Source organism: Ruditapes philippinarum, unplaced genomic scaffold (assembly GCF_026571515.1).
Source record: "Ruditapes philippinarum isolate M1 unplaced genomic scaffold, ASM2657151v2 ctg5979_1_1_1_1, whole genome shotgun sequence".
NCBI lineage: Eukaryota > Metazoa > Mollusca > Bivalvia > Venerida > Veneridae > Ruditapes > Ruditapes philippinarum.
The window spans coordinates 17761-34543 of record NW_026865104.1 but is presented as its reverse complement, the minus strand read 5'-3'; the positions used below and the strand labels follow the sequence as shown (position 1 = coordinate 34543).

At 32.1% G+C, this 16783-nt stretch overlaps 1 protein-coding gene across 1 annotated transcript; it reads left to right on the top strand.

Annotated features, from left to right (window-relative positions):
- The first annotated feature begins 323 nt into the window (after nucleotides 1-323).
- On the top strand, nucleotides 324-13140 carry LOC132727826 (uncharacterized). Its single transcript, XM_060713412.1, has 6 exons — nucleotides 324-663; nucleotides 10667-10792; nucleotides 11397-11457; nucleotides 11775-11842; nucleotides 12146-12170; nucleotides 12489-13140. The coding sequence occupies exons 1-6, from the start codon at nucleotides 333-335 to the stop codon at nucleotides 12562-12564; spliced, it is 687 nt and encodes a 228-aa protein (XP_060569395.1). The 5' UTR covers nucleotides 324-332; the 3' UTR covers nucleotides 12565-13140.
- Nucleotides 13141-16783: the final 3643 nt, after the last annotated feature.

Genomic DNA, 16783 nt, shown 5'->3' with positions numbered 1-16783 from the left:
GTACTACCGTTTATCCTATTTCATTCATAGTCTACTAACTGCCCCTCTATTTTAGATTTTTTTCACTTGTAATACATGGTTTTCTGTGTGACCAAACTAATTTATGGGACCAAAACGCTATTAAGACCAGATTTGCGAAGTATCTTCAGTGGTCTCATTTGCGAGTTTTTACTGTTATTTCATACTGATGTTAACAAGTGATGATTTTTATAAAAAATATGTACTTTCTTAAGAAAAACAAACAAATATCTTCTGAAAAAAGAAACTTTTATTTTCAGCCTGTAGCATGAAAATTATATTGTATTAAATGAAAATTGTTTCAATAACAGTACATGGTATTTATGTTTAGTGTCTTGTTTTGTTTAGTTCCTCCCACAGATCTGACGTTAGAAGTCAAAGTTGATAAAGACAGTCAAATGTATGCTACTTGCACTGTGTATGGCTCGAATCCTGTCTGCAACGTTCAGTTTAAAGCTCCAAGAGGTATCATCGGATCAGAAAGGTCTTCAGAGAACATAAGTCTACCCCATGGTGCGTGGAATTCTGTGTATGAAGTAAACTTGAATGTCAGTGAAGAAGACAATGGTAAAGATGTAACGTGTAAAGTTGAGTGTGACGAGTTTCCTGTTGACCTTACAGACACTGTCAAAATACTTCTGCCTTGTAAGTTTCTAAACATTTCGTTAATTCTGTTGATAAATATTACAATTAATATTTAGATAGATACCTGAAATATCATAAACACTGTCTCTTTTAAGACGAAAAATAGATTCAACTTGTAAGTCAATACTTCATTTTTAGCATTATATTTATTTCCAAACATACACTTGGAATGTAAAATATCACTCTTGGGATACTTTGTTTCATGGAAAAGTAATGTAAGTATTTTTTTCTGATTTATTTGTTGTTGCGTTTAGGTTTGTATCTGTATCTGCACATATACGCTTATCATCAAGATAAATATTTCGATATGTACCAACTTTTAATTATGACAGACATGATATATTATTGAATCAGATTTCAGACCCTCCAGTTATGGAGTGCAATAAATCTGGGTGTTATATAACTAATGTTTACCTTTTCTTAAGAAGGAAAAAAATATAAGGCATAATGTGCCATAAATATGCGTGAATACAATTTGGCTTTTAAGCAGATAAATATATTATATGTATATAATGTGCATATTGTAGCCTGTACTTGGAATATTTTGATTCTTGTTATTCATTATCAGCATATAATAATGTAAGGAGTGTGATTTGACTTTGACCTTGAACATTTTTATTTAAACCCAACGTAAAAATATCACCTTTGTCAACGGATAAATTGACATATGAACCTACTGTTACTTAATAGTATTTGCTACTGTGTTCAAATTTGAATGAAAATTACATGTAGTTACAAATATTGAAAGTTCAAAACAAGGGTTTGTAATCTGGAGATATTCTAAGCCTCTCCCTTTCTCTTCTTGTCCGTCCGTGTGCAAGCATACGCGTTGACGTGCACAAGTCTATATTTAATACTTAACATAATTTTTGTAAAAGTAAAATGGAAACTTTTATATTTTTTTCAACAAATATATATGACGAACAATAACCACAAACATGGTCAAGTGACATAATCACTATATTGCAAAGCACCAAAAGATAGTACATACATAAGTATAATATGTCCTTTAATATACGAGGGTTGTCCCAAAAGTCCGTGACAAATCTTACAAACGGCTCATTTTTAACGCCCGTACATATAACGTATAAGTTTATTATTGCAACAAATCATTTACAAAATATCTACTCTTGTTACTTAAAAAAATCAATAATAACGAAATTGGTTTGAGTTCCCTGCGCACGTAAAATAGTTTGTATTTTATTATGAATAGGCTTAAATAAATCACGTATATTGTAGTGTCTTCACAATATCACGTTGACTTCCTCTGCTGTCATGCTGCATCATCGTAGATAATTTCAATTAAATCATTTAAGAAACGACCGAGATACGAAAAAAATATCTCATAGAAATTAAGAAAGTTGAAATGGCGACGTTCGAAGACTTTGCGGCGAAGCAAACAGTAGTCAGGTGTTTCGTGGGTATTTCGGAATAACACCTGTTAAACAAATTCAACTTATGTACCGGATAGAACAGTTAAAGAACATATCCCGAGCATTTGATTGCAAATGATAAAATAAACGCAATGATGCAAAGCATCAAAGGGCGTCCAATCAAGAAATGCAGCAAGTGAAGATGAACTTGTAGACATCTGTTGACCAGATATTCTTATAAACTTTTCGATGGTTACTTGGTTTTTACCCGAATTGTATATCATTTATGAATGGGCAGACAAAAGACGTTGTTCATCACGAACTTTGGTAGCCATGCTAGACATTAGAATATTGCATTTTTTCCCAAAGGAACATGAAATTCTATCAATATTAACGAGAATATCCAAAATATTCAGGTCTAAAATATCCAAAATATACCCCTACATGGTATAAGTTTATCTATATATTACATAGATGGGTATTATTGGATATTAACAATAATATATATAGTTATTTTATAGAATTTCAAGTTCATGTGGTATTTTCTTTTGAACATACAAAATAGTAGTCAAATTGAACAAAGCCATTTATTTGGAGGTCAATTTACTATTGTATTGAATTAACCTCGTCTAACCCACCAGTGTGTTTACATTCCTATCAATAAACCCGTAACAACTAATGTTAAAATTGCAGACGAAATTTTTTGTTGTTAAAATGTCACAATATTCGGAAAATGAACGTTCCACTCAAACTACCATAAAATCAATTGCCTTCAAACAAAATATAGAACAGTTACTTAAAGAGACTTGAACAGCAAATAGGTTTTATAGTATATTACTGCCAGACCTGTTAACTGTCGAACATCGTCAAAATATAAGCGATTTTTATAGCTATGAACTATTCTCTATAGATCTATTTAAATATTCACGGTAAAAATGTCATAAGTGCAATCAGGACCGTAAAAAAGAAAACCGGAGAGACCTACGGAAAAAACATGTCAAAATGATAAATATATGAAATAATAATTTGTAAAAATAGCCTTCTTAAATTGTTTCTGTAAATTTATAAAGGGTACAATTAATTGTTTGAATAATTTCTGCAAAATTCTTCAGTTCGTTATTTATAACCATAGCGCGACACGAATGACCGTTTCGTTAAACTAAAACTACTTCTATAAATAGATTTTCGGTCTTTCACAGTGTTAAGGTCATTATTTGATTGATAGTTACAGCAGTAACGTACATTATAACCCACATGATTAATAAAAGATCTGAAGAGCGTGATTGATTGACGGATAAGATAATTTCATTTGAATTTGTTTGCAATCCGAAATTCTCCAGTTCGCTATTCATTGTACATATTGCGACATTTCATTTTACTTCATACCAATCGGAATGATCGGCTATAATGGCAGACGAAAAGGCCCAAGAAGTTGCAATTGCCCTTTCACAAAATCTGATTTAATTCCATAAAGGGCGTCGAGCTTCGGCGCGGGCGCCAATGAACGGAACCAGAGCCCTGTACAACAGAAAGCAAACAAATGGCAAGGACGAATAAGAAGACCAATCTCCGTCGTCTATTTCCCGCAGCTAAAGCAGGTGTAGCGAGCCCGGAAGCTCGCTGATAGCAAGATATTAGTGTATGCCTTCCAAAACATTCAACAGAGACTAACAACCACATAGTATCAGTCCGTAAGTGACGATTAATGAGTAAAACTGCACAGTTTATACGTTGAATGGTATGGAGAGTATTTAAGAAAGGCGTTTAATATGGATTAAACACCGTCTTTGACGTTTGACGTGCACCGCGATTTAAACAGTTGCCATGGTATTTATAGCATATTGATGTTGTTTGTCGATATTTTTCTATGTAAATTTGTGAAAATGTGTCCATTATATGTATTTATATCACATTAAATATCAAATTTGCAACTACATGTATTTTATTTAGCTTTTAAAATATATTGTCACAAAATATTTGGACAACCCTCTTCTTCTGTTGTATGTTCTTTATTTTAAATTACAGCTAACCTAGATGGTAGAGACACAGTTGATTATATGAGTACAACAGATAAAAATGTCCAACATTGCTCTATGTGTCCATGTGAATTAGTATGCGTACAAAGGTTGTTCATTGAGTGCGTATAAAAGCCAAAACATAAACATTAAACGGCTGTATTTGTATTTTCGAGAAATATATTTGCATTTACTATCAAATATGTAACAAAACAGCAGATTGACTGAAAAATATCCATAAGTTTCTTCTATAAATTTTATTTTAACAATCGAAATTTTGCAAACCGGCGCAGGTTAAAAATCGGACGATTTTCTTTAACAAAACGTGTTAATTTTTATTGTACAATCAATAAACTTCTTCAAACGACCATGATATTCCGCGAATCACTCGAGGTTGCTTTGATGCCTTTCATTTTAATTCTTTGCATCATACACAGTTGTGCTCTAAGAGCGCGCTCAATTAACTAAATTACAAGGAAAAAAATGTTAAAATAGGCACCTTTATCAAAGGGTAAACTGACATATGAATTTTTGTAACTTAAAAATATTTGCTACCGAGCTCAAATTTGAATGGAAATAAGTTTTAAAAATGCAATAACACAAATCGTTTGTATTCTTGAGACCTAGAAATAGTCGCTTAACCTAGTAACAATAGCGCACCTATAGGTTTAGATAACGTTTTATTCGAGGCCTCTCTCTCTGTCCGTAAGTGTGCATGAGTGCACGCGGACGTGCGTGTTTGCTCGCCTGTGTTAAAGATTGGACAATAACAATATCACTATTTGATGTACATGTCTTTGTTTGATTTTTAATGCCTTTAGATCTTGTAATAGTAAAGTGAAAACTTTAGTTATTTGAAAAAATATCTGTTTTTTTAAACATTGACACCATACACATCTTTGCTCTTTCAGCACGCTACGCTTAATTATCTTAACTATTTGCAAGGATAAAGTAGTAAAAATGATCACTTATGTCATAGGGTAAAATGATATATGAAGCTTCTGCTACTTAAAATATATTTTCAACTGTGTTCATATCCGAATTATAAAGAGTTACAAAATTGAAAAAAAAAACAAGAAAAAAAATGTATTCTCGAGTGCTCACAAAAGTAGCTCAACCTACAAACTATAGAACATATATTCGATAATAAAGAAATAGGCGATAATATGAGTACAACAGTTAAAAACAGAAAATGATAAACATTGTTCTATCTGTCCATGTAGGTTTTTTACACATACAAAGGTTGTCCTTTAAGTTCGTATAAAAGCCAAATTATCAATTTTAAACAGCAGACTTTGTATTTTTGAGAAGAATATTTGTATTAATTTTCGAAATATCTAACCACATGGAAAATTGTATGAAATAAACGTTATAAAATGTTATGAATTTTTATTTCAACAATCGAAATCTTGTAATGTGTCATTGACACGACTATAAACCTTTTTACGACGCTGTTCCTTTGCATTTAAGTAAATCGGAAGTAATATTTTCTCGTGCATACGCAATCTGCGTAGGACAAAAAGTGCAGCGCTCATATAGAAAAATAATGATTCTTAGACAATTCAGAGTTAGTTTTAGGTAAATAGTAAAATATTATATGGAAAAGCTCTTAACACAAACATAAAAGATGCCTTTATAGCGTTGTGGCCAGGTTTGCCCTATAAAAAGGCATGAAACAGATGGTTGTTTAAGATATCCCCTTTACGAATTGCCATTTACATTATTGTAAAAAAATGTGGGAAATATATATTTTAGTAAATAAAGTGGACTTCATAATTGTTATAGAAATAGTTCATACAAAAACTAAAGAAATTTTAGTAATATATGAAATTGAGCTTAAATGTTATTCCGAAAAAAGGGAGAACACGTGGTAATGCAGTTAAAGTTTCACCTGATTTTATCCTTTATCCGATTAATGCCAAACAGAAAATTCTTAAGACGCATAGATATATATAAATAATTTTTAAAAATATTGAGAAATTTAGATGGTTAGTAGGTAGTGAAATAACACACAAATTATCATCCGATTTCTTTTAACACATGTAAATACTCGTCAAACTATTTGTCACTTCACAAAATCAATAAACATTGATGAGACTGGTATATGTAAAAGTTACTTAAATGCCGATTTTCATAATTGTGCGTGATTAACTATGTCATGGTATAAAACGTCTCGGTTAAATGATATTGTAAACTAGCGTGAAATAAACAATCGACCACGTGTCAATCCGCTTTGCCAATCCACTTATTCAAAGGAAGTGCACAATACAAATTGTGCAATGTTATGTAACACAGAGGTAATAAAAGTTAATCCTTAACACCCTACTGTTTCAATTTAATTTTTTGATTGAAAAGTTGACTAAAGATATGTTTTGTACATGCGTATTTTTCTTGAAATATTATTCTCACATAGTTGAGTATATCTATTATAGATACAATTAACTTTGAAGTACTTATTGCTTTAAGTAGTCCCAAAATTACTGTTTTCCGGGTGATATAATTTGAAATAACGTCTATTAAAGCCTTTAAATATGGTAAATTTTAGTCATCGTTATTGCGTTTATTCCCTACGCAGTATGCGCATGCGCGAAATGCAACATTCGCTACTTTAGAAAAATCTAATTGTAAAAGGGTCTAGAGTATCACGCTAACATTATAACAAGTAAAATGGTTTCCTGCGGTGAACATTTTAATGATATAAAGATATTTCATTTAACTATTTTCAACATTATTTGGGGTGGGGGATAAATAAACGTTTGTATCAGGAACATAGTTGACAATTTAATAAACGATCAATATAAAAGGTCTTTGGAAACTGGTGACCGTTGAAGATCGGAGAAGGTCGAACATAAAACAATTATTTCTTTTTAAGAAAATGATTTTAAATAGGCCTACCATTTTATGAATAATTCCGAGCAAAAAATAAATAAAGTAAACACACGAGTTTACGCAGAAAATATCTCTATTTATTATGTCAGATTCCACTACGAATATTTTAATTTTGTAGATTTTCAGTATAAACAATTTATTGTTTGTAAATTTTGAGATAGATATTAAAGAAACATTGATAATTCTTAAACACATCATTCAAGTTTTTCCACCTTAAACGGTAAAATAATTATAGAAAATTAGAAATATCACGTAATAGTTTTTTGTTAATTCGGACTAATTCTCTACAGGTAAATCCGTAACGTACCGGCAAACGGTATTTAGCTTGGTTTTCGAAAAGGTCAATTAACCAATCATGTACGGTTTACAGATCACATGCTCCTCCATGTACCGAAAACAGGTCATGTGCTCCTCCATGCCTCAAAAGTTAAACCAGACCGCAGGGAATAAAACAAAAGTCATAATATTCGGATGTAGAAATCGTAATAACTATAATTTTACCTTAGGAGAACAAATCTGAAAAATACCGACAGTTATCACTATCTAGGCTTAACTTTTCCAGCGACCGGATCTTTCCTTAAAGCCAGACAACGCATCAGCCAACAAGCTAATAAAGCAATGTATCTTTTATTTACAAAATTAAACAATGCCGACTTACCCCGGGAACTTGCTATGAAATTATTTGATAATACTATTGTTCCTATCTTAACATATGGATCTGAAATATTCGGTTATGAAAATCTTGATCTGTTAGAAAAAGTACACAACACCTTCCTAAGACGCTTAACTTATGCACGGAAAAGCACACCTAAGTATATGCTACATGGAGAACTGGGCCGATACCTAATTTATATAAACGTTTATACAAAAATGATATCCTTCTGGATACGTTTGCTTCTTGATAAAGAAAACAAACTATCTTCCTATCCTCTAAAGTCTATTACTACATGCTTAACCAAACAAACACTAATTTTAAATGGACTAATAAAATAAAAGAAATATTGACGCAAATTGGAAGACCTGATATTTGGCTAAATCAACAATTCAATATCAATAAAAACTTGCACATTACTGTCAAGCAAACTCTAATAGACCAATATAAGTAACATTTGGCAAGTCTACTACAAAATTCAAATAAAGGGAGAATTTATAATTCATTTAAACATGCGCTAGAATATGAGAGATATTTTAATATTCTTCAAAAAAAGATTACATTACACTATTCAAATTTAGAACTTGTAATAACCGCCTTCCAATAGACACAGCGCGATGGTCTCGTGATAACACAATAAATAACATTTGCAAGATCTGCAACTCTAGAGAAATAGGTTCTGAGCAACATTATTTATTAAGCTGTCAATTTTTTAATTCTGAAAGAAATCTGTACATCCCCAACTTAGTTGAAACTTCCTACTTTTTTAAATATATATTCTATCATGTAAAAATGAACATACTCTAATGAAGTTGTGTAAATTTGTACGCATAATAATGTTAAAATTTCAAGGTAAACTTTATTTACCTTCCTCTAAGCAGTGAAGAACTACTTTTGTAAAAATCACAATGACCGACTAGAAAATTCATTGTGAACACGGCGTTATTATGCGAATGGACGATTTTCAAGAGCTCTTACTTTTATTTTAGATTTACTACTTAGAATGCAGCGGCGAATGTTTTTCTCTACTGTTGTTTTTTTCCTAACATGTCATATTTGAGCAGTATTTTTTTCTCTATAATCAGTGATGGTAAACAATATAATTATATGCATGTGAGAATGGTTTATGTGTGCAGAGGAGCATCTGAGTTCCCCCACAATCGGATGAATACTTATATATACCTATTGTATAATTATTGTATTATTCATGTTATAGACCTGCTTTTTATACCGGACACTAATATCGCTACAAAATATTGTTAAACCTCATGTTGTATACTTTGATATACCTGAGTGTAATAAAGTTGTCTGTCTGTCTGTCAATTTAGCGCGTCTTGACGCTATGTTTGAATAACTCAAATGACGTCAAGTCAAAATATATGCACGACTGGGCAATACCATTTTTACGGAATCGCAAAAGCGGCACGGGTTTGTGATAAAAATGAAGAGTAAGTTAAAGTTCTGCGCATAGAATATTGACAGGTATTCTTTATAAGTTAATAGACCAGGTGATGTGATGCCTGAGCTATTGATCGATGATAGGATGAATTATAGCACCAATGATGATATTACAGCATGCTTGTCGAGTGCAAATTTCTTGAAATCAAGTTCGAAATAACGTCTCGTGCTACCTCATTATTGCGTAATTTGATACGAGGGATGTTGTAAGTTTTCATTATCCCTTATGTACAGACTCAATTAAACTAAGTCTGCAATTTCATGTAATTTCATTCTGACTTATGCTTCCGACGCATCATTTTTTTGTAAACCCATATCTTTAAGGTATGAAATTGTTTATATAAAGTAGAAATTTATTGCATTACTTTAGGTATGATGTAAAGATTTGATGAAATCGCTATGAATATTTATTTTTTCATATGATATATACGAAATATTATGTAAAATTTCGGGGCAACTGTCGTATATTTATTATGAAGTGAAAACCTGGCTTTCACTTTTAATTGTCACGAATTTTACCTTATTAGACTGACTATATATATATGATACTTTGTAAGTGTAAATTTTGAAGAAATCACGTGTGAAATAAGAAGACAAAAATATCAAAATATCAACAAGTTGAATTGTTCATGTGTTGTGTTTTAACTGCAGTTTCAACCATTATAATGCTTACCTTTCATTTTTAAAGCTCTTGCTTGCCACGTGAACTTAAGGCAGTATACCCCTATTGCATTACCTCCGCATTGCAAAGTATTCAAATAGGTTAGAATTACTGCCAACTGCATTGGAACTGAGGGGCGTGGTGTCTGAATATATTTTCGTCCAAATTTGTGCTAAATGAAATGTCAAATTATGAGTAATAACCACCCTAAGATTTTTGTTTAGCGAAACAGAAAAAAAACTTCCTTAACCTTAAACCCCATGAGCATATTGCGAAAAATGGCCGTTTTCATTGAAAAGCCTCCTGTAACAAGTTCAAACTGCTATGAAAAATGCTATTATACTGATGAAACTGTTGACTGGACCATAGCCTCTGTATTCGCATGCTCAATCTTAAATTTCATGTTACCATGGCAACGGGGGAAGTCTCAAAATTGCCAAAATCACTACTTTGCATTGTTTTTTCCATCAAAACTGATTTCAAAGTGCTGCAACTTCTCAGTGAATTGAGATGGAGTAAAAGGCTTTTCAGTGTAGGTTACTAGTTACCCTAAGATCGACCCGAGGCTATTTTAAGTATGTCATATGTCCACAATTTTCTTGGCGATGAAGGGGACTACCGCCCCCTTCAAATACCCCAAAAGAAGGGGGAACATTCCCCTTCTGGTAACCCCCTGATGTAACATTTGGATGGGGGCGGCGCTGCAAAAGTGATCACTTTTTTAAACAATATTTCTCAAACGAAAAACAGTATTTGCGGCCTAAATAGGGCATTTGTTCACTGTTTGAGGCCTCAAAAAAGGGGGAGGGGGGGAGAAAAAGCCGTCAAAACAGGTCTATATCAGGGATATCTATATATCTATATTAAGTAAATAATGGCATGCAATGGGTCAATTTAATACGAATGTTGCTAAGTTGAAGATTATATAGGGCATTGATCTTTTTTGTGATTACAGCCACAAACGAAACAGGTGTAGGTTTAGGAGCTGTTATTGGATCCGTTATTGCTGTATTAGCTGTTGGAATTCTTATTGGTGCGATTTGTACCGTGTTTATTCTTACTAGAAAAAGAATTAAAACAGGTATTGTAATAACATCGATTGTTTGTCATTTATAGAACAATTGCTATTAGATATGATTTATAAGCACATTTTTAAATAGATTTATTGTTATCGATAACACATAAAACCGTTTTTGAACACTGCATTAATTTAGATCTTTTAAGAGAAGTGCGGTTTTATTTACGGACAAGTTTCCTTCCGTTTGGTTGTTTGTTGTTTTTCTTTGAAATAAGTCAGTAATGAAACAATTACATTTGGCAGTTGACAGAAGAAAATATGTGGTGATTTCTATAAATTATGTATCTTTACCAATTGATTTACTTTATAATGATTACTTTTGCAAAAATTATGTAGAACCATATACCACAAACAGCTGAAATTTGTTATTATGTAAAACAAATAATTGAAAACAAGATGTTATGTTATTCTATGAACTTTTTACCATTTTAAATGATTACAATTCTACTTTTATCAAACAGATCTTATAAAGTTTGTTCTCTTATGTATGTTATGAACGATCTTTTTTGCATGCGTATTTATTTTGAACGTTCATCAGTTTATTTAACTTAATACGCAGTAACAGCCTAGTATTTCAAATGCTTTATTATGCTATCTGATAACACAGGCTCGAAAACACAGCCGACAGTTTCTCATGAAACAGAATTAAATGAACCACCAACTGCTCTGTAAGTTACGAATGTTTTCATTGTATGTCTTGTTATAAAATTACATGCGTATTTCGTTTCTTTCCAACAACTTTGCCATCATACTATCAAAATTAAGATACATAACATGATTTTATATATCAAAAAATCGAAAATCACGATTTTATTATATGTCATAATTTTATGAAAAATCAGTTCAAAATAAAAATGAGCAAACTATGGAGAGGCCTTGTTGCTGCTTATCATCCATCAATCTCATTCGTTCTTTGACGACAACGCTTACATTGATAAATTTGACATTGAAATTTTACTTGTATTTTGAAAATCATTTCTACTAGGGACACCTACGAGCAACTTCAAAACAGAACAGATACTGAAATCAGGCGAACTTATGATTCTCTTGAAGGTATGTTTAATTTCAATTATTTATTTCATGTCATTATTTATTTAACATATATTTAATCTATAATCATTCGGTTTGGTATAATAATATTACAACTGAATATGTTTAATATAGATCGTGTAGCATTGTAAAACACATATATTCGATCATAACATTTTTAACTAAAGTATTTTGATATTTTCTTATATAAAGTCTGACATGTATTTGTTTATGATGTATACATAGTATAATTGCTATTAAAACATTAAAATGTTTTTCGTCACAATATTAACTAACAGTCGTTTCTTTTTCAAAATTCTGTTTCAGTCAGCTCCGGAGAACAACCAAACAGGTATGGAAATCATAGATATTTACACAAATATTTAGTTATTTCTCAGATAGCTTTAACATAAAATATCCATTAACATCAAGTTTGATATTATTGATCTTTTAATGCAATGATCTTCATAAACTTAATGCTTAGATATCTTCTTTCGGGGAATTGTCTTTAGAGCACAGATTGTTGACCAAAGACTTTAAACTGAATGTTCGACATAATCATGAGTTTAAGTGTTATTAGATCTACATTTTCAGTACTTATTGTTTGTAACTTTTTCTTTATGTTTTTAATTGTTCATTATTATATGTCCATTCATATGTCTATTTTCAGCGAATCACAGTATGAGAGCCTGAATCAGGAAGCAGAGAAATATCACACATATACAGAACTAAAACAAAGCCGATAAATCTAAAGAACCTACTTGAGAGATTCGCCTTGAACGTTGAACTTTATAGAAGGATTGTTTGTAATATTTGTAATTCTGTTATTTTAATAAAAGAAAATTAATGAAAGATATCGTTAAACAAATAGTCTCACTGTACATAAAGATATAAGATGAAATTATGTAATAGATGAAAAGGGCTATGTATTCTGTTATGTATACACCTGGAAATAAGTTAAGCACACCCGGCATGTTGCTTCAATTTTGACATGACTACAGCTGAAATCTTAAATGTTTTTGGGCAATGGTATGAACCACCTATAGTCAACCTGAAACAGCTGGAACAAGCTCTGCACAAAGAATGGCAACATTTACTTCAAAATCGCATTAGACGCCTTACTGGTATTATGAGAGGAAGGACTGAGACTATCATCCGGGCACGTGGCAGCTACACACGCTACTAAAAATTCGGCTACAAAATGTCATTTACCAAACATATCTACCAGTAATTATTTTGTAAACTCTTCATAAACTCTTACAATTGTTGTACAAAAAAACGACCACATTTGCTTAAGCTTCAATTATTTGGTTAACATACAACTCAACTCATAAGTTTACTGGTTTTTGATTACTTAATATTGATATCGCTACTTATCAAATCAATATTTCTTAGCTCAATTAAGTCGTGATCAGTCGTGAAGACAGTGATTTCAATCAAAAACAGTTTTAAATTTCCTGGGTTTGCTTAATTCATTTTAAGGTATATATATATAGAACATGTCTTTTGGAAAAAAACTGTTTTAAGGACTAGTTTTTTCGGGCATATATTTTGCTACTGAAATTATTCAACATTTTTTAATTGAATTTTTATACATTTTTTGCATCTTTGCTTCACACTTGTAAAGGTTAAATATGTGTTATATCAAAAAAAAAATATTGACAAATGTTTATTTCAGATAGATGATTACGAACCAAGCTTATATTATCCTTTGTTAATTTTGCTAAAGTGTGTGCGTTTGTTTAATTCTAGTGATATTTTGTTACTGTAACAATAAGTATCTTTCATGTTCTTTAAATAAGACACGAAACATTTGTATTCAATAATTACCTGTGTATATGTCAGAATGATTATATTGTTGTTCGTTCACCTGTTTATTCATCCGTATGAAACTTCTATAGAACTTGTTGGTAAGATATGAATGTACCTGTGCTTAAATTTTCATGTGGATAAAGACCGAAGACTCATAAACTATCATACTTGTAAAACCCTTAGAGTTAAGAGTTATACGTTCAATATTGTATTAGTATGTAGTGATTCTTTTTAATATTTGTATATATTAAGACGTGTTAGTTTTTGGAACAAGTGCTGCGGGTAACCGGTATTGTTCTTACTAAATTTACTTTGTACGCCATATATTGAGTTATAACTATTCCTAAAAATTCTACCTTCATAAGTCAGAAAGAATTCCAGCAACAAGGAAAATTTAATATTAAATTGCTTTGTTCGATTTCAATTATAGTGGATACATATGTAGTGAATCAGGATGAGAACATTGTGAATCCTAAAGGGATTCATAATCTACAAGTTTATTTTCAGGTTTCTGGTTCTTGGGAAATTTAGAATAAACCGTTTGTAATGTTTTTTTGCTCAAAGTTATTTTTTAAAGAATAAAGCAAAGTCATTTTTGTTCCTTAAACAGATTCATCAATTTTGATACAATTTAGTGAAACTTGCATGTGATAACGAGCTGCTCCATTCAAATAAACAGCCCACTTTTGTATGTTTTATACTATTATTTTTTGCTTCACCATGTATTTCATTAAGTAAATTGGTTCATAATCGAAGGTGTGTGATACAATAGATAATTGGTATCATACATGACAACAAACCATGAAAAATCACCATAATTTATTAGTTTGTTTTCGGGTTCCTGGCCCTTAAGAAATTCAGAAAAAAAACGTTTGAAATGTTTTTGCCCGAAGTTATTTTTTTAAGACAATATCAAAGTTATTTCTGTTCCTTTAACAGATTCCTAATTTTAATACAATTAAGTCAAACTTGCATGTGATAACGAACTGCTCCATTCAAATAAACAGCCACTTTTGTATGTTTTGTACTATTTGTTGTTGTATTATGCATTACTTTAAGTGAATTGGTTTATAAAGAAAGGTTAGTAAATAGATAATTGGTATCATACATGACAACAAACCATGAAAAATTATATATTTATATATGAGTGTTGTTGGTAAATGTGAGACACACGATCCAATATTACATAGCTATAAATACAGTGTAGCAGTTGATGAATTGATTTAGATTAAATATTATACATATCATATAAATGTTCATATCAAACCATTTAGATATCTTATCAACATTTTTTTATCTTGAAATATTTCATATTATTTTCTAAATGATACATTGCTACTGTTTTTATCAATATTTGAAATTATTATAAAATATGTATACTTGTAGACCAGTTAACGTTAGTAATAATACTTATTTATTAGTTTTTTAAAGTCTTTTTAGCATACATATTTTATATATAGATGCATAAAAGGTTCTTATGAAGAAAAAATCATTTTTGAAATTTAATAGACTAAGAAATTATGTTTTTTTTATTTATTTCAAAATATTATTTAATGTTTAACTGCTAAATCGAGAAGTGACCTGCCTAGAGACTGGCACGCTTGTACAGCTGGGCATTTGACTTGTCTAGAGCCAGATAATCTTGTACATAGGGCATTCTGACTTGCCTAGACTCGGGCAACATTGTTCATCCGGACAGTCTGAATTGTCAAGAGTCTATACATCCAAATAATGTCTGCCTTGCCTAGGGCCTAGCAAGCTTGTTCATTTTGACATTGTCGGACTCCTTAGAGTCAAGCAAGCTTGTATATCCGGGCAGTCTGACTTGCCTAGAGCCTGGCAAGCTTGTACATCCGGGCAATGTGACTTGCATAACGCCTGACAAACTTGTACATCCGGGCATTCTGACTTGCCTAGAGCCTGGCAAGCTTGTTCATCTGGACATTCGGACATGCCTTAAGCCATGAAAGCTTGTACAACCGGGCAGTCTTACATGCATAGTACCAGGCAAGCTTGTACATTCCGGCAGTCTGACTTGCCTAGAGCCAAGCAAGTTTGTACATCCGAACAGACTTACTTGATTTGAGCCAAGCAAGCTAGTGCATCCGGACATTCTGACTTGCCTAGAGCCATGAAAGCTTGTACATCCGTGCAGTCTGACTTGCATAGAGCCAAGCAAGCTGGTACATCCGGGCAGTCTGACATGTCTTGAGTCAGGCAATCTTGTACATTCGAGCACTCTGACTTGCTTAGAGCCAAGCAAGCTCGTACATCCGGATAGACTGACTTGCCAAGGGCCTGACAAGCTTGTACATCCGGCCAGTCTGAAATGCCTAGAGCCAGACAAGCTTGTGCATCCGGCCAATCTGACTTGCTTCACAACAGCAGGTGTCAAGTGCTGTGTGGCAGCTGTAAAAAGTTGCCCCGTACTTCACTTCAGTGTTGTTATATTTTTCTGGTCTTTCGGGATCATTGATGCCAGCACTATTAATTGTTGCGAATTGAGTACCGCTCAAACCAGTGCTAGGGGGCGGGAGGGATGTTGCACATATTCATTATCCCTCATGTACAGCTTCAATCAAACCGAGTCTGCAGTTCTCTTGTAATTTTGTTGTGATTAATGATTCCGAGGGATCAGATTTGTTTCCAGATTTGCATAGAGCCAAGCAAGCTTGTACATCCAGGCAGTCTAACTTGCCTAGAACCAAGCAAGCTTGTACTTCGAGACAGTCTGACATGCCTAGAGCCTGGCAATGCTGAACATCCTCGCATTCTGACTTGCTTAAAGCCAAGCAAGCATGTTCATCCGGCATTCTGGCTCGCCTAGATCCAAGCAAGCTTATACATCCGGACAGTTTGGCTTGCCTTGAGTCTGGCAAAATTAAACCATTTAAGATTAAATAAGCTGTCCAAAAATTTTAAGGCAAATTCAGTTAAAGTATATATAGAAGTTTAATTGTTCATTATGTGATTATATGATTTTATTTATATATATTAAGCAAAACTACTTAAATTCTAACAGGGAATCAACACGATAGTTCTACTTGTTTCTTCATTGAATATTTATGTGAACATAATTGCTTGCTCACAATTTGTATTTGTAACCCTTTTTTTAACCTTTTACTTGATTTTGTTAATTATGTCATTGTGTTA